The sequence below is a fragment of the Pteropus vampyrus genome, unplaced genomic scaffold (genome assembly GCF_000151845.1).
Source record: "Pteropus vampyrus isolate Shadow unplaced genomic scaffold, Pvam_2.0 Scaffold80, whole genome shotgun sequence".
Lineage (NCBI taxonomy): Eukaryota > Metazoa > Chordata > Mammalia > Chiroptera > Pteropodidae > Pteropus > Pteropus vampyrus.
Window position 1 is genome coordinate 6,225,751 of NW_011888861.1, and position 19,361 is coordinate 6,245,111.

The window sequence follows — 19,361 nt, forward strand, 5'->3', positions numbered from 1 at the left end:
CTAGAGATGAATGCTGGGACGAGGGTGGTGGGTTCTAGGGCAATAGTCGATTAACAAAGAATGAAGTGCAGATCTAAGTTTGACAAATAGTGGGAAGTATGTGCCGAAGTATGATTTCTCCATATTGACATAAAGTTATGAAACCACTACATTTTTAGTACATGTGTATTTTCTCCCTTATCTCCTCCAGGAGTACAAATTTGTTAGAAGTCAGTGATATATTTAGCTTTGAATGCATTCAAGATTTAACTAAATAACTTTTTTTGCAGATTACTGTTGCATTATGAAGTCAGTTTATAAGTAGGCTATGTAGTCGAGTAGTAATTTATATTAAACTAAGCTGCAAGTATACGATTTCTAAAATTAGGTTTGTTTTTTCGTTTTCAGTAATGATGTAGACATGGAAACAGATCACTACTCCAATGGAGTTGGAGAAACTTCATCCAATGGTTTCCTAAATGGTAGCTCTAAACATGACCACGAAATGGAAGATTGTGACACCGAAATGGGTCTGCAGTGATATTTCTTACATTTTTAATAAAAAATGATGACTACAAGGTTATGTTTTTACTTGTACTGATTCACAGCTGATGAGCATAAATCAGTTTAAAGATGTATGTGCTATTGGATTTGACAGTAATATACATTACTTAAACTTTTGTAGGAGTGAGTTGCTAGACAGCAAAGTTAGTTTTCTGTACTTTCTCAAGTGCTACATAGTTTTCTTTGCTAAACTGTTTTGGCTCAACTTCAGTGCTGTCATTAGTGTAGCAGTACCAACTTAACTAGTGTTAAATATCCTTTAGGATATTTAAGGCTGGAGATAGGAAAAATTTTTACACTTATTTCACTATAGCCAGTAAAGGCTAAATGGGTAGAGATGATTTTATAAATTTTAATCGAACAATTTCTAAAATTTATTTAATGTGAATATATGTGACTATGCACAGTTCAGTGCCTGGCACATAGTAGGTGCTTAAGTATGACTCACCCTGCCACCCCACCAAAGAAACCAAAATTAAGTGGCATGCTTCATTTTATTTTGTTGACTTGTATAGTAAATTGTACCATAGAGTTAAACTGTCAGCAAACTTTCTAATCAATTAGAAAGTGAAAATTATTGAAGCTTATAAATTCTTGTCAGAATTCCTTGGCAACATTAGATTTCTTAGTATTTTGAGGTTAAAGGTATTTTTTCAAATTGCTAAGAGTATAATTAAGAAACTACTTTATCAATGCAAAGTTCTTTATTACTTATACAACTACTTTGTCGAGGATTATGTGTTCTAATGTATAATTCACTTTTTCAAGCAAGGAATATGAGTAAAAGGTAGCCTAGTTTTATTCTCTCAGATATCATAAATCTCAGTGTCTTTTGAAAGAGTAATTTAAGCATAGTGATTGTGAGCAAAAGTTCTAGAGCCAGATTATCTGGATTCAGGTTCTGCAACTGACACTAGCTGTGTAACCTTGGACAAGTTACTTAAAAGCTCTGTGCCTCAGTTTCTTCATCTGTAAAATGAGTATTATAATAACTGCCTCATAAGTCATTGTGAAAATTAACTAATCTGTGAAAAGCTAATAGCACAAAGTAAGTGCTTAATAATTATTAACTCATTAGTGATTTGTGTTATTACTAATTATTTAAATGGTTACATTATTGATCAGTGATTATTGTCAACCAAGTTCTATAAAATTATTTTCTAAAAGTATTTTTCTAAAAGTAGTATAATCCTTTTTTATTAGTATAATATGGTGTCTTCTGTGTTTTTATTGGAATCATTTAGATGCTCTTAGCTTCCAAAAATCATTTTATTGTGTTTCTATTCTGTGTCAGTTAAAGTAGCCCAAGAGGCAGTTACTTTTTTTTTTCTTAATGTTACTTAATATAGTTTTAGAGAATTGTGCTTATTAACTTTTCATAAAATTTTCCCTGACATAGGTACATCCTAACACTGTGAGAGGTTGTCACCTGACTTTCAACTGCATGCTAGATTTTGGATCCTAGACTCTTGAGACCTAGATAAAACATACTTTTTAGCTGCAAAATTCCATATTAAATTAAAAGTAAATCTGCATATTTAGAGAAAATATTAGGTAATAGTCCCTAAATGAAATGTACAAAATGTTATAAGCAATTTACGTTCATTTCTCCATTGCACTCCATTCAGTAGGTAATAAAATACTTGTTTGTTTTGCTTACAGAGGTTGATTCAAGCCAGTTAAGACGCCAGTTGTGTGGAGGAAGTCAAGCCGCCATAGAAAGAATGATTCACTTTGGAAGAGAGCTGCAGGCCATGAGTGAACAGTTGAGGAGAGAATGTGGCAAGAACACAGCAAATAAAAAAATGTTGAAGGTAAATTTTGTTTTCCCTTGAAAAATTATAAAGGAATTAAAATGTAGTTTTGTAAAACATTGAGCAGTGCTAGAAGTTCTTGTTGGGGTACTTGGACATAAACTCCTCCCCGGCTTGCTGCCCATTTGAGAGTGAAAGTGTTCCATGGGGTTGGGCAGCTCTGCTCTGCTGGGAAGAACACTGGACTTCAAGTGAAAAATATGGATTCTGTCCCAGTTCTGCGACCTGTCAGCATTGTGTGCACTTTCTCAACTTTCTTAGTTTTCTCAGCAGTAAAATTGGCAGTTATTAGGAAAAATGTGAGTGTGCTAATAAAACTAAATTTGAGATTTTTTTGTTAGTAAACATTTTTTCAGGGTTGTAGCAAATTGGATGTATAATACATGGTTTTCATTTTGATAATGATTGGTGAAGAATTTGAGTCATCCTTGAAGCCAGAATAGTTAATACATTTTTACATTTTTAGTTTTTTTCTGGATTGATGATTATGATAGCGAGTTAGATGGATCAATTTAAACAGTTTAGTAAGTTAGCCACAATTTTGTGTATCAGTTGAAGATGGAGTTTTCCCTTACCTTAAGTCAGCATTGAAATTACTTGTAGAGATGTTATCACTCTTAATTTTTTTTTCATACTCAAGAAAGCAAAAATAATATCTTAGTATTATTATGAATATAGTTTCGACTTTACAAAGCCCCCTGAAAGAGTCTTGGACCCAGGTGTCCCTGGACTGTACTTTGAGAACTGTTGTTTGAGGGGATATTTGGGAATATGAAATGTTTTTAAGAATTCATAGACTTCTTACAGCAGGTCATCTATTTTCTTGTTAAAACTTTATGCTAACTGAGCATGATGAAGGAATGTGTGATTTATGTTATGCCTGTGAAAATTTAAGATTTCACTCAATCAGCTTACTGTCTTTGATTTTAATTTACATGAAGCTCAGAAAATGGCATTACATGGCCTATTCTCAAAGATATTTCTTGATTACATATTGAATTATGTGAAAGTGTAATTTCATCTTCTTCATCTAAAGAATGTAGATGGCTTTGATTTTACATCTGACTTCTAAGCAAATGCCAACTGCTTTAAGCGACTCCATTAATATTCTGAGCTGCTTCCTTCCCATTCCCCAAACTTTTCTTGATCCAGATAGAGATGAATAACTGATCTAACTTGGAAATATCTAAAGAATAAGGTTGGAGAATTTGAGGGCAACATGAAGAATAAATGTTTTCTTTCCGTAGTTGGGAAGGTTTAAAAACTATTCCTTTTCCTTTTACTCATTTCAAGTCACACATGGTTGTAGTGGGTTTTTTTTTTTTCTTCTGGATTTATATAAACCTCTGAATCATATATACATACATAGAAAGAGACTGATTTGGTTAAAGTTGAAGGTAAGATGTAGCTAAATGCTTTACCGTAAGGTACACGTACATTTTGCTTTCTGTCAGTCATGGGATAACTGCATATTGCAGCCCATTAGAGCAGCCCACCTGTGGTAAAATGGTAGGAAGTTCCTGCATCAGCCCACAGTTTCTCTTAACCTTTTCTGTAGTTTTTTCAGTCTTCCTTTCTTCTTTCCCTGTTGTCTTTTTGTTCGTTACCTGCCTGAGTCTGCCAGTAGCTCTCAAGAGAACTACCTGACTTTGTTCAGCAGTTGTTTATTGAACCTCTGTAATGTTGCAAGGCACTACTGTGGGCACTGCTGAGAGTCAAATACAGATGAGCAGCCCCAGCCAACAAGGAGCTTTAACTCTAGTAATCGAAACAGAAACAAAGCCATTTAGACTCACCCTGTTTAGAAACTGCTATAGTTTTTAAGCCAGAGATAAGTACAGTTTGAGAATCATACTTAAATAATGTCACATTTCCTTCCGAAAATTATTCCCACTGCAGTTATTTTTTAAAATAAAAAGTAACCCATAATGCCATATTTCACAGATAGTTTCAGTTTTATGCTTTAAATCCCATATGCATATATATTTTTTACCTAGTTAGTAATTTTGGTTATCCTATTTTGTATTGTTTTATCATAAAAAATTTATTTCCAGTCTTTATGCATTATTTACAATTATTTTTAAAAGGCTACATTATATTGTGCTTCTGTATCAGTTTTAAGAAGCACTGTTCTCATTAGTTTTGCCTTTATTCAAATGCTTTAGTGAACACTTTTATACATATATCTTTGTTTCTTAAAATTATTCTACTGAGATAAAGTCCTGATTGAATCAAAGAATATATTTACTGTGGCTCTTGCTACATATTGATATAGTATTGCTTTCCAGAAACCTACCAATTTAGCAGTAGTAGTACGGTGGCATTGCTACCTTAATTGCATTCCTTTGGTTACCATTACCAATTAAGTTTTTACAGCAGGATATAACATTAATGTTGCTTTGTTGATTTCATTCCCTTTTAAAGAAAACAATTTCTCCATATTTGCTACTGAGAACTTGATGCTGTAAACTTTTTTAAAAAGGTTTTATTAGTTTTCTTGCTTATAGCTTCACTATACTTCCAAGCTGTTTCATAGTATTGCTGTGTGATCCTTCTATAATCAAGTCTAATCCTTATCACTCCTGTATTTAAAGCTCCATTCCCTTATTGGCAAAAAATTCAAGCTTTTCAGTGTGGCTTTGGAGGCATTTTAGGATCTAACCCCTTACCTTTGGTTCCATCCATGCCTTTTTCTCAGCCTCAGTATCCATGTAGCTTGAGCCTATTTCTGTAATTGTGTCATGTGACAATACACTGTACCTTATTAGCAATACACTGTATGTTATATATTTACATGGCTCTCTTCCCCACAAGATTATCTGAGTTCTTGAAACAGTGACTAGGTCCTGGTAATTGCTGTATCCTCAGTTGTTTGGCTGCTCTGTCCAATAAATATTTGTTCAATTATACTGAAAATATGAGAGAAATTTAGACCTTTTTCCTTTTAATATTTAGATAATTATAAAGAACTGCATCTTATTAAAAGAAGTACAGTACTAGCTTGTGATCTTAACCTCTTATTGCCTCAGTTTCCATCTCTGTATGATGGGCATGATAGTATCCACCTTGTATGGTTATTGTGAGGATTAAGTGAGGTGATCCACATTAGTGCTTGAAACACACAGTACTTGCCTCACACAGTACTAGTGCATGACAAATTACTACCATCATTTTTATGTTTTTGTTTTAAATACTAGAAAATGTAAATAGAAAAACAGAAGAATGGTCTTAAGATGTGGGACATTTCACCTTTTCGGTGGAAGCATGTCTGGATATATAGACTCAAGAGGATAGTTTTTTGCTTAAAGTTTTTATTTACCAATTATTCCTTGAACAGTTCTGTAGCATGTCTTTTTAAAAATTTTATCTGTAGTATGGGGATGATACCTCTTTAGATGATTGTGGGGTAAATTAAGTCTTGAGCAAAGCTTAGTCTTTAGAAGTAATGTGATCGATTATAGAGTTAGTTTCACAGTATATAGAATATTAATATTCTTTCCATCAATAAATTTGAATCATGGGCAACCAGGAAATAAAAACTGGTAGGTTTGTGGGATGCAAAAAGTATCTTAAAAACTTGAGAATAGGTCTTGTGTCAGCAGGTGTATGAAGCTTCTTCCTTGTACCCAGCACGTACGAATAGCTGGTGATTCAAAATAGTACAATAAGTAATTTTTTAATCTTCATAGAACTTTCAGTATAATATTTTGGTCAAGAAGTCTGATGTGAATGAAATACTTAGCGGTATAAGAGACTGGAGGAGCCACATGTGTTTGTTTAGAGGCACATGTATTCCCTGTCTGGTAGCCTCGGACTGGCTGCACAGCTTTGCTTTACAGGCAGTTCTTCTCTTATCTGCACAATGTGGAAGGCTAGTTTGGGTGAGAAAGGACACAAGAATAGTGGACCAGGACGACTTTCCCCCACCTCTGCTCTCAGAACAGTAGTACCTAAGAGATAGTATTCTTTAGGAATTTCAGTCTTCCACATGTCTGTAATTAGCATTTTGAAAGTTTTCTTACTGAATTCACTGATTTACAATTTTCTCAGTACCTCTCCACATATGCTTTCTGAATTGGGAAGGTGTCCTGTATCTTAACTTTATTTGTATCTATATTATAATATTACTCCAGATTAGGGAATTGACTTTTGGCATAATAAGACATTTATTGAAAGATTAGAATGAACCGACAGTGCTAATTTCATTTAGCTCAGTTAGTTCTCATATGACTGTGAAATATGACCTCTTATAATCCTCATTATATAAATGATGAAACTGACAGAGAGGTCATTACTTGGCACAGGCCACACTGGTGATGCGTACTGGTGATCAATGCCAGTGTCTGAAACCACTGTAGTATGTGCCTCCCATAGAAGACAAAAGGAGTCATTTGAAAAGATTACTGTGTGTGTGTCGGCTACTTTAGGAAAGGTGGCTTCAGGATGGTTACAACTGTTAAATATTACTGAATGGTGGGAGCCATTTTAATTTTCTAATTACTTAGTTTGAAAAGATGACATCCAGTGAAATGTGTCTAGTTCCTACATCTGTTTGAAGAATATATAGGCAGGCCCTACTCTTTTAACATCAGATTTCTATCAAATGATAATAGATTGTAAGTATTTGAATGTTTTGTCTGCTCTTTACCTTAACCGGTATTAACCCATTTCACAAGAATTTTCAGTTTTTAATATTTTTCTCTGCTCTGTTTGTGTTGTAAAGATAAGGGAAAGATAATGAAAATGGCTTTTTACAAAAAGAATAAAAACAAATTAGGCTTTGCCACATACTAGGTAAAAATATATATAGGTAAATGGGTTTAAATGTCACAGTAGTCTAGTACTTTAAAGACATTTTATCTGTTTCTCAGTTATAACTGGTGAGCATGGAGAGGGAACTATTTCAGTTAAAAACCAAATTGCTATGTTTTCAACAGGATGCATTCAGTTTACTAGCTTATTCGGATCCTTGGAACAGTCCAGTTGGAAATCAGCTTGACCCAATTCAAAGAGAACCTGTGTGCTCAGCTCTTAACAGTGCAATATTAGGTAAGTAAAGGCTAAAAGCCCAACTCCAACTAGATTTTCTGAACATTTGAGATGGTATTTGTGCTGGCATTTATATTTTGGTAAAATTATAAGGGAAATGTTTTCTATATTTTAAAAATTAAAATTACCTTAAAATATAGAAACCTTCTCTATTCTTTCAGTTCCAGGTTAAATGGGTTCAAGTGGAATAAACACAATACATTGGGGTGCATCTGGGGAAGTTTGTAAATTAGTCTTCTGTGTGTGTATGTAACCATTTCTGGCCTGAGCCACCCATATCACAGCTTCTGCCATGCTTAAGATATGGGCATAAGGTGCTTCCAAGTGACTTGGGAATGGCCCATCAGTTTCAACCCTTGGCGTCAAATTATATTTGCATTAAAGTTAAGCGCATTCAGCTAGATGCCCTTACCAAGTAAAAAGGGTGGTTGGGGAAAAGAACCGCAGTTTAAATAGGCTTAGCCAGGGGTGAGCATGAAGTGAGAAACTGGAATTTGCTGTTCCCCTGGTTGGTTGCCATTCCTGTGAGCGACTCACTAGAGTATAATTATAGTGTTTATGTAGTGAACAATACTTTTTATATGAATTCTATAACTATTTTTTGTGCATTTATATATGACCTCGATAGGGTTGGTTGATTACATAAAACTATATTTTAATTTCTGGGCAATTATTTTCAAAGGTAAGAGTAATTTTTTACTTGACTTGATAATTCAAATCCCCGGTAAAATGGGACTAGTTTCGAAGTCATTTCTGTGCTATTTGGCCTTATTAGGTTTGGGGCCATGATTCATACCACTTTAGGTAGATTAGAAAAGTACCAAAGAGTAGATTAGAGGATATTTAAACAGGGAGACTTGGAATGAGGGCCTGGGCTCATATGGCCAGAAATGTAAAAGGAAGCAATTAAAAGTACTCATATTTGAGCCTTAATCTGTTTCTTTGCCCTTGTAAAATTCATTTTTCTGTGTCTCATACTGAAGTTTTGAAAATAGGGGTAGTGTCTTTTGTGTTGTAGTTTTCCTAAATTTAGAATTTGTGTATAATAAATAATGTGAATTTTCTTTGTGTTAATGTGTTGTATTTTCTTTGGTTATACTAAATTCCTTTAGCTCTATTGGTAACTCAATAGCAATGTTGGGATTGTGGGGTAATGATAGTTTACTGTAATTGTACTTTTGAAATTACTTACCCTATAGAGGTAATCATGCAGCCTTAATTTGTATTTAGATAATACTCAGACTTGGAAAACATTTTTGAAGAAAAGTGAACAATTATTTATATCTTGGGATCTTCAAGGGAATTAAATTTTTAAATATTAAGTTGCTTGGGACCATTTATCCAAAATATATGTAATTTTACATACTATGCTACGTCTTATGTAGGTTCAGCTATAGTGCTTATTAAATTATATTAAATGTAATTCCTGCAAAATTAATGACATTAAATTGCTGTTGGGAGGTCTGTGTGCATATATATAAATACTATATAGTATATAATCTATAAATAGTGCTTAAAGTTATATTAATTGTAATCCCTCTAAGTTTTGTATCCAAAAAATTTAAATGCTTATAACCATATGCCTCCCTGGCCAGAATAAAATTGTAATAAAGTACCCCTAGATGATTTCCTTCGAGCAAGGTTACTTCCCTATAAACCTTCAGGAGACATTTTTGAAAGGATGTTTCCATTTGAGTTTTAATTCACTGTTATGTTGATTTTGTATAAAAATTAAATTGTTCTTGATTAAGGCAGAATTAGTTTAAATTATAAAGTCAATCCTTAGTCAGCAAAAACATGTTCATCACTATCAAAATTTAGCTAAATAACATTTTGCCACAGAATAGCCAGTACTTTAATAATCATAGACCACTTTTCAGACCATACTTTTTCACCAACCTGTGTATCTTTTCTTGCATGTTTTTATTCTTGTATTCTTAATCCTACTTTATTTCCTCTTATACTTTAAATCCTGAACTTGCTTCCTTTTTGCTTCATTCCTTCTGGAACTTTTCTTTCTCCTACCACATTGCAACTTCAGGATCAAGAGTAGAATTAAATCACATGGAGCCTTACTAGTCACATATCACTACTTCTGCCTTTTGTTGTCAACTATGCCTGTGAAGGACTAATTAGTAATTTTATTAATTGGGAATCTGCATAAACTTAAAATTTGGATATCTCTCAAGGAGAAATTATTAGCTCCTGTGAGTTTAGCCACTTTTACCATTGGTTCATTTTTTCTCTGGAAGAAAACAAATTTTGGTAATTACTACATTTGTACTACAGCTGTCTGACAAATTTCTGGTGTGACAGACCCTTAAAACTTTATTGGCAATTTTTTAAATGTTTGACCTGTCAGTTGTAAATTATCCCTCTAAAATTATAATTCTGCTCTATCATCTCTCATGGTCATCATCACCCTTTGCTCTCTACCAGCTTACATAACATTCACCAATATGCCTTGGAGACAATTAGGCGGCCTCAGTTGGATCCTCTTCCTCTTTCCCGCAGAAGAGGAAGAAAGCATCAGTGAAACATTACTGAAAACCTGTTGCCTTTTTCTGTTTTAGCCCAACTGACCTTGGTCAAATAGAGGAGGAATACTAAATATTCCTTATTCCCCCTCTGTAACTGTCAGCTAAGAAATTATGTTTCCCATCATCATTAACACAGAATTAAAAGATTTAGAGAATCTAACACTTTAAAAGTCTAATTCTGCAAAAATTTTTCTTATAATTGGAATACCCATATTACCCCATCAAGAGTAGTACCTCCAAGGCACTAATCATTTGCTTAGATCTTTGCTAGTTAGGTAGTTAAGAGTGATATGTCTATTGGTAATTTTGTACATAATGCAATATTTTCCTGATAAGACTTTTTTTAAAATGTCTTGCTAATTGCTATTTCCATTTTTAATCATTTTTCCTCAGAAACCCACAATCTGCCAAAGCAACCTCCACTTGCCCTAGCAATGGGACAGGCCACACAATGTCTAGGACTGATGGCTCGATCAGGAATTGGATCCTGTGCATTTGCCACAGTGGAAGACTACCTACATTAGCTATGCATTTAAGGAGCTCACACTTATATTGTGGCATATAGTCAACATGGAAGTAGACCAGCTCTGCTGATTTGAAATTTAGATTTTTTTTTAATTATGTACTGGGGACAGGTTTTTGTCGCTTTACATTGCTTCCTAGTTTACAGCATGATGCAAATGATTTTCTAACTTAGTGTTAGGAGAAATTATTTTCCATCTTTAACCTCTTAGTTGTCTAAGAGTTAAATATTACTGAATCTCAGACGTTCAAATTGATCATCACAAATCCTTTAAAACAATTAACCTAAAAGAAACCAAAAATCCTGCCTTCTTTGTTGGGGGGGGAGAGGGGGGAAGGAAATGGAACAAGTTGTGTTGTGTTAGCATGTGGGTGATGTAAACTTCAAATTGGGAGATGTTCCGACCCCCCACTCCCATATAAGCATTCAATCAGTGTAACTTGCAAAATGCATAAACATCTGACAGTTTGAATTTATAGTGTTGACGGAAGAAATCATTTTTAATGTGTACTGTAAAACTTGAAATACTCAGGAGCTGAGTGAATACGTTTGTTGCTACTTACAATCCCAACCTGTTAGTCCCAGTAGTTTTGTTTTAACATGGTCTTTTCAACTTTGTTTCCTGTTTAACTACCAACGACTTCTGTTGTAGACTCACAAGTTTAACTGTTGTATTATAACAGTATTACATGTCAGCGGTGTGGTTATGACCTTTATTTATATAAAAACCAAATATTTAGTCAATTTACCGTGTCTTAATTTAATCTTTGTACACCTTCCATTTTTAAGTGCTTAAATGAGTACTATATTGCAATAAAAATGTAGTGATATAATTAACCAGCCATTAAAAATTTACTTCTACAGATACTAGAGTGTCAGAACTGAGTTTATATATTAGGTACTTACATACTTATGATTAATATAAAATTAGCGCAATTAAAATGAATGATTTTTACTGTAAATCTGAGTTCTGCAACCTAAGATTGCCTTCGGTTTACTGGCTTCCCTGTATCAGGTCAAACCTGATACTGTGAGTGACGAAGAAAGAAAAGGAGAAATTAATCTCCTTATTGTTATAATCATAATTTACTTACCAGTAAAGCAAACCCCTAAAGTGGCTAAAAGTAAAATTTGAACAAGCTATTCAACAGGATAAAACCATATCCTTTGGTTACCTATTTTGTACACTGAGGCTTAAACCTTCCTTAAGAATAGATTTATCTACATTTAGATATTGTGCTCCTTCACAACTATTACTCTTTCTCATTCCATATTTTGTGAGACAGATTCTCATCAGTACATCTCAGACTAAGGCATTTGAAAAGACTTTTCCTGGATGTCCATTTCTCCTCCTCCTCCTCTCTGCCATTCCTGTCACACACCCACTACAGGGTTGGCGGAGGGACAGAAGTGCCATTACTTGTATTCAATTAAATGGATAAACACTTAGAAATTTAAAAAATTCCTTTTAAACTGCTGTTTCTTCCAGGACCCTCAAAGACTAAAGGCACAAGTATAATCCAGAATGATGAAATATGATGGGGTACTTCCAAATCAAAATACTTATTTTTGTAACGACCCTTTAAAATGATTTATAAATGATTTATTAGATTTCTAAATGACAAATTAATCTTCTAAACTATAAGTCCTATAAAATACAAAGCTCTCATTCTTCATTTAGCTTTGATTTACTTCTTAGAAGTTTTCATCTTTCTGACCATCCACCGTCTTTTAAACCTCTTGGCATTTTGTTTTTTCTGGATTCCTAGAATAGAAAGTTTGTGCAGTAAGACTATTAGAGATACAAAATCCCCAAGAAACAATTTAAAATTTTTCAAGATCCTCTATGTGAATATAAATACTAAAATTAGGTCTATTAAATTAGATTGTATATTATATGTATACATATTACACTGGCCTATTTTTCAGAAGCAACTTTAAAAGATTAATATAGAAGCCATTATAAAAAGACACTCAATAATTATCTCCTTTAAAAAAAGAAATCATTAAATATATAAATCAGAGCCAAGAAAACAAAGCTGTGGACCTTACCCCAAGCATTATTTAAAAACTGGGCTGCAGCCTTTTTCACTGGTAACCTCTTGTTGTCAAGAGACAGGAACTTATTTACTAGAAAAGAGAATTATTTATCATTTCTTTGTTTATCTGCAGTAAAAAGTGAGGAAAACAGTCCATAAGGAAATTACCAGTAGTTCTGTTGGTTCCTGGACCATATAAAGAACTTTGTATGAAGGCTCTGGCTGCTTGTTGCCTTGAATCTCTCAGATCTTGATCTTTTAGCCTTAGAGCCAAGTAGCTTTTATTCTGGCTGGTGATCAATACAAATACAAAAGGTCAAAACGAATCGGGTTGATACCGTGCTTCCTTCAAAATAAAGTATTTTTGTTGTCTCAAAAAATGGAAAAAAAAATCTTGATTTTGTATATGCACAGACTAACAGTCACATAACAGTCATTCATATTTTAGTAGAGCAAATATTTTGTTTTTATATAAATATTACAATTGGTTATTCCACCAAGGATCCAATCTTGAAACTACTACTAATTAAAATATTTTCCCACATAAGCCAATACTTTCTCTCAAATGGTCACCTTTATAACCTACATGAAAAAAAGACTCTTCTTACCCAACAGACTGTACTTTTTGTACTTTTTCCTTAGCTTTCTTGGAGTCACTTCCTTTATCACATTCTTCATTTTTCTTTGGCAAATTAACTGAAAAATAGAATTTTATTTCTAGTTAGCACTTATGTAAAAACAAATCAGGAACATTTACTGGAGTTCATGTTAAATACCCACTACACATTAATTTGGATGCAATTTTTATTTGTAAGAAATACAGAGAAGAGGCCAAGCTAAACTTGGCCAGCCTTATTCTCATGCTAAGGGCCAATAACATTTGACTGCAAATTTGTGCAAATGCACTAGACACTTACATGAGAAGTTATTTAAATTAGAATAGGTCATACCTTCTTTTAATTTTCCTGGTGATTTCTTTATGCTAAGACGAGAACAACAAAAACATTGATTGGAATGGAAGACAGCAAAAATTATTCAACTTGTTACACAGTTTCATCTGGCTTTACAAATAAGATAACCCTCCTTTCATTACCATTATGCTCAGTTTTTACTTAGGCTCTTTAATCAGTTTTAGAAAGCAAGTCACTCCCCAGTGCACTGCCACCAACTCTTAATCAACAAACTAGTAGATACCTGCATGGGAGGATCGTCTCAGAATTTAAAATTTGAAAGCATATTACTAGGCTTCCAAAAAAGCAGACTGCTGTGGTTAATGAAGTTAAAGTGAAAGATTTAAAGAATCAGTTACATAATATGTCACTTGAAATATGAAGTGAAAGGTGGTAGGCCCACCTCATTTGAAAAAAACACAAAGGATTATTAATTCAACAGTTTTAAGTGCAAGAGACAAGGACTGGCCTTGAGGAATCTGTGAGACAAATGTAAAGTGACAAAACACAATTATGAGATGCCTAAACAGAAGCACTTGCACAGCAGAAAAGCTATATATAAAGTAGGAAGTAATGGGGTAGATAGAGTGAAAACAAAGAGGTGACTTGGCCTCATTTTAAAAGATGAAAGGGGAATTTGCCACCAAATACATATATATGGGTGGTTTTTTTTTTATTTCTTTTCATGCCTATAGCACCTGGTCTTCTTAGGCGGTCTCCCATCCAAGTACTAACCAGGCCTGACCCTGCTCAGCTTCCGAAATCAGACATCGGGTTTGTTCAGGGTGGCATGGACACAGACCATGGACCATGGCTCCACTGGGGCGTGAACCCAGGAACTTCTGCATGTAAAGCAGATGTGCTAACTGCTACGCTATGGAACCACTTCCACATACATATGTTTAATCAAGATCTGAATAACTGGGAAAGTTCTACAGAAAATTTGAGAACCACTGGCCTAGGTAAAATTACAGGGCTAAGCTGAACATAAAGCATTAAGGGAGAAGACAAAGGGACAGAAAAATATATCTAGAAGTTTGATTCCATGGGATAGATGAGGAAGAGGACAACTACAGACAGCATTTGGCTTTAAACATTCAATGGGTGGCAAAACTGCTGCGTTTTAGGAGCCTGTGGATAAGTGTCTGCTACTCCACTAAATGATAAATTTCAAGACACTTTTACCACCGTCTACGCTGCGCCGAGGTAACAATGACAATCACTTAACAATTTACTGAATAAATACTCTAGGATCAAGAACTCGGAAGCTAGAGTTACCAATGAAAATGAACAAAAACAAATGGCAAAAGACTTAAAAGGTAAATACTTCCTTCTACCTTTCCTACTAAATTCAAATATCTGCTGTGTAGCTTAATTTCAGCTTTATTATTTTTTCAGTTTACGGATTCAAATAAATATACTAGTATGTAATTCAAAACTAGGTGTACGTAAGCAAGCAATGTAACAAGATCCAATACTTACTTATTAGCCTGTGAAGCTGTAGTTAACTTCTCTAGAATAGTGTCTGGCAGGAGTTTCCTTTTCTTGGATAAAGACGTTTAAAAAGTCAATAAAAAGGTACTGACAACACACCCACGTTGCTTCTGAAGTTACAAGATTTTAAGGACAGACAGCCTTATATCCTAGGCTTAGGCTGACCATTACCCCCACTATCTCTAAACTGTGGCAAAATTGGGATCACAAAACTCAAAACCTGTTCCACATTCTTTGGAACACCTGGTGGAGAACGGAAAGGGTGCCCACTGTACTCCAACCCTCAGGTCACTTATACATTGAAAGCAGTTAAGCCACATCCATTTGGAGTCAGTTCCCTATGGCTAATCTGCCAAACATCAGATAGCAGATCAATTATACTGTACAGCCCTTAGAAACCCAGTTGCAGATAAAGAAACTACCTCTGCGATGCGAAATGACCGTGGGTCCCGGCGAGCTGAGTGTCAGAAGTGGAATGAACCGTATTTCAAATTCACACCTTTTCCCATTCCCATTTTCAATCGGTGGACGGCAAAGAGTACAAGCATCTTTGTTTTCACCGATGTCAGAAGAAATATTAGCGACTTTTAACCCACTCCCGTATCCTACCAGCTTTAGCATCAAACATAAGAATTCGACCGCAAGCCGGGTTGTTTTGAAGCGGTGCCTCCCTACATTCTAACCTTTTGTTCGATGAACAGCTCCTCGCGTCGCTTCCTCTTCTCCTTCAGGAGTGTTTTATCCCTGGGAGAAAGCGTGACAAGTCAGTGCGGGGAGAGACAAGCGGGACAGGAGGGGCCGGTCGCGCCTGGGGCTCCGAACCTGCGCACCGTCTCCCGAACTCGCCGCTCCTCTTCTCTCGCTTCCGCCTGGGCACTGGCGAAAGTCAGCTCCTCCGGGGCCTCGTCGTCAAAGTCGTCATCTCCTTCCTCGTCTTCCTCCAGCGGCTCGGCGGCGGCGCCGCTGCTGGGCTGCCCGAGCAGCAGGCCGTGCTCCGCCTCCTCCTCCGAGGTGGGCTGTCCCTCGTCCACCATCGCCGACGCCGACGCCGGGGTGCGGGACGCGCGCGGCCGAAGCTGCACCATGGCCCACGCCGCGCCGGACCGCCTGACCTTTGACCTGGAAGCAGCAGCACGCAAGTCGAGCGTGACATGAAGAGCAAGCGACGCTGGTTTCATCGCCCCCTGCAGCATCGGAGGTGCCATTAAGCTATAGGACGAGGGAGATGGCCCCACGATGAGCGGAGGCGCATGCGCAGGGCGGGGAAGGGCGTGGCCTGAGAAAGCTTGGGGGTGTTTCCTGCCACCCGGCGGTGAGGCTGCGCCGTGGAGGCTGCAGGATATTCATCCACGCTCGCAGCAACCGAGCGCTAGCTGTGAGAGCTGGTGAGGATGAGGCTTGTTTCCAGGCAAAGAAGATCCATCGTGCTGCCTTCCGGGATGGGATGCTGACAGCAGGATTGGCTGGGTCTCCGCGCTCCTCGCGGCAGATTGTCGCGGGTCACGTCATTCGGTTCCCAGAAACTCGGTGATCGCGAGCCCCTGTGCCCCCCCGACCCCCCACCCCCCCGCCTTTTTTTAGCACCTGTATCCTCTTGGTCGAGCCAGTTAATCAGTGTTTGTAGGTTCGGCTCCCCTCACTCCGCCCTCCCCGTAGAAGTGGCGTTTCAAAAGGAAGGAATGCGCTGTGGCGGCAGGACCTCGATGCCTTAAAGTCCTGCTGTCACCAACGAAGACAAGTTGACAGACACAGGCTTAAATCAATGTTCTGCACCAGATGTGTGTGTAGCGACCTCGGCTTCCGTTACTTGGGCTTCCCTGATCTCCAACGTCGCGACCACGCCTGTCTATGCCTCTTCTGTGTTCATCACTGACACCCACCGGAACAGTTTAGTGTCTGACTCCCTGTACTCACATTTGACTCTAAGCTCTGTGGGAGTAAGGACGCTATCTAGTTAATTCCCTTCTGTAACCCCAGAACCTTGGACAACGGCTGGCCCATCGCAAATCCAGAATCTGGTCAAAGAATGACTTCACCTTTACTTAGTGAATGCAACCCTAGTACTATTTATTTTCTCCCAAGTATATTTCATTATTTTGGCACACAAGGCTCTTTGTGATATGTTTATCTTATCCCACCCATTATACAATACTAAATGATTCATCATTCTCTTAACAACCCAAACTTAGCATGCATTTGTACATGCTGTTCCCTCTACTAACACACCCCCACGTGGAACATCTATTTATACCTCAAAAACTCCCACCCAAGCTCACTTACCCTTAAAAGGCTTTCAAACACTTTTAACATCTATCCCATCCCCACTCTGCCCATCTCTTAATTGCATTTTCCTATGAATCTTGCACAAATTTCTATTACTGTACTTTCCACACTGTGTAAGTTTACATGTCAGTTGTCCCAACCATTCTGTGAACTCCTTGAGGGTAAGGTTCATGTCTTATTAATTTTATTTCTAATGTCTATCATATGGCAGACATTCAGTAATATTGATTTGAATAACTTCTACCTCACATTTTATATCTTCAATTCTTTCATCTTCCCTAATAAAACCAAAACATGAATAAAAATGATAAAACACAAAAACAAAAACAAAAAATAGCTGCTGGTACCAAAGGCCCAGTAGGGAGGGAGTTACAAAGAACAGTTCTGAAGTATCTGGGCTTTGGTCAGATAGAAATCAAAAATATAATCAGACTCTCAATGTGCTGCCTTCCATCCTTGCTAACACTAGGAAAGTTAACTTTGAGAAGCCCAAGAACAAACCTATTAAAAGTGCATGATAGTGTTTTATGTACAAAAACTGCATTATAAGCATTACAATTCCCCTCAGTGTACATGCCTTGACCCACACATGTGAAGTCTGAACCAAACTGTAAAGGTGCTCGGCTGGCCCTTCAGACACCTTGTAAGTTAAGAACATCCCTCTTACTCATGCAAAGGAAATTTGGGATTTATTAAAAGTTTTATAAATGCAAAACAAAGTTTTATGTGATAGTGTCTTGTCATCTATTTTTACAAAAGCCCAAACTCTAACATTAGATGCAATTTTGGAAGAGACTATGGTGATGTGGCCCAGGTGTGTAATTACCCACGGAGTCCACCTGATCCAAAGGATCTTCTTATGTATGACCTTCCTACACTGTTTACTAAATGCCACTCTACCCAGTCAGGCCTCTGTTTGCTGGACGGTAGTCATTCCAAGGTCCCTGGGTGTGGCATTAGGTGGTAGAGCTTGAGGTGAGAACTGTATCCTTACTACTTTACTCCAAGGTAAAGTCCCATGGGAAATATTCCCTTCAGAATTCAGTGCCTGGGAAGGCTTAAAAGACCCCACAGAGACTACATGCTTCTGTGTTTATGATACTGAGAAATAGTCAACTATCACCTCTCCCTTTCCTTCTTGGTTGCTAAGAAGGCTAGTGCTAAATTTCAGGCAGCTGTGTTTATCCTTGGAGTCCATATATTTGCATCATCTTTTCCCCTCAGCCTGACTTTTTTCCTTATTGCTACTTTCCTCTTCCTTCCTTGCGTGAGTTCTTATTGTAAATTATCCCACATACTTTGAGGTGAAGCAGCCAAACAAGGTAAATACTGAAAGGTTCCCAACAAAGATTCTCTTGGGGTCACATCTTTCTAGAACAAATCACCTACTATAGAGAGTGATTTTATTTTCCACCAAAACTTGTGCAGAAATCAGAAATATCAAAGTTTTGCCTGTCTACTTCTATTTTTGCCCAAATAGCAAAAGTACAATTGCTATAATTACATTTTTAAGAAAATCTAATTACAATTTTTCCCTTCTAATAACAAACCAAACACATCAGAGGTATCTTATGTTTAAGTTCAAAACAAATAACGTGCATTAACTTTAGTTCTCTGACTTCTTATAAATATGTTTGCTATCGTTACCTCCAAGGCCCTATCACTTATCAAAGAATCAGAGGATGTTTTTAGATTTTCCAGTGTTCAGTTCACCAACCGCAACGCTGTGTCTCCTGTCTGTAGCCTGGTACTATAATTCCTTCCCCAGGACAATTAAGAAACTGTTTCAGTTTCATGAGGAGCAAGGGCTTCAGGAAGAGTGGTACCACAGGGCCCATGGAAATGAAACCTGAAATAGAAGGACAAGTACCGCAGAGTTAAGAGCAAAATCAACAAGTCACAGATTTCTTAATTACACCCAGAGTAAAACCCAAATTCTCACAAATATATTATGAATTTTTGTGCCTACTCCTTTCATCCTTTTTTTGACAAATCAAGATACAGACATTTCACTTGTGACCAAAAGAATTTAGGAAAGCAACTATCTAGAATTTAGGTGCTATAAATAATAATTTTATTTTAAAGGGCAGAGGGAGACATGATTGTAAAGTGTATTTTGTGACTGT

General features: G+C 36.6%; 2 protein-coding genes across 2 annotated transcripts in view; one reads left to right on the forward strand and one right to left on the reverse strand.

Moving 5' to 3' along the window:
* Positions 1-11,336, forward strand: part of RANBP9 (RAN binding protein 9) — an 80,139-nt gene extending 68,803 nt beyond the window's left edge. The window contains exons 11-14 of the mRNA XM_011362878.1: positions 388-509; positions 2,206-2,357; positions 7,295-7,406; positions 10,340-11,336. Of these exons, the coding sequence (XP_011361180.1) occupies positions 388-509; positions 2,206-2,357; positions 7,295-7,406; positions 10,340-10,470 (517 nt within the window). The 3' untranslated portion in view covers positions 10,471-11,336. The remainder of the gene's footprint in view (positions 1-387; positions 510-2,205; positions 2,358-7,294; positions 7,407-10,339) is intronic.
* A 714-nt stretch (positions 11,337-12,050) lies between these two features.
* NOL7 (nucleolar protein 7) lies at positions 12,051-16,141 on the reverse strand. Its single transcript, XM_011362879.2, has 8 exons — positions 15,775-16,141; positions 15,636-15,696; positions 14,941-15,002; positions 13,459-13,490; positions 13,117-13,204; positions 12,677-12,798; positions 12,522-12,599; positions 12,051-12,234 (listed from the first exon to the last, which is right to left on the reverse strand). The coding sequence occupies exons 1-8, from the start codon at positions 16,128-16,130 to the stop codon at positions 12,158-12,160; spliced, it is 876 nt and encodes a 291-aa protein (XP_011361181.2). The 5' UTR covers positions 16,131-16,141; the 3' UTR covers positions 12,051-12,157.
* Between the last annotated feature and the right edge of the window lie 3,220 nt (positions 16,142-19,361).

Bases quoted from the DNA above. Each gene is read 5' to 3' on its own strand.
- NOL7 (XM_011362879.2), bottom strand. From the start codon at position 16,130: ATGAAACCAGCGTCGCTTGCTCTTCATGTCACGCTCGACTTGCGTGCT. The intron at 15,003-15,635 runs GTTAGAATGTAG...TCTTTATCCAAG, and splicing joins AGCTGTTCATCGAACAAAAG to AAAAGGAAACTCCTGCCAGA. The intron at 12,600-12,676 runs GTAATTTCCTTA...TCTCTTTTCTAG, and splicing joins AGGAACCAACAGAACTACTG to TAAATAAGTTCCTGTCTCTT.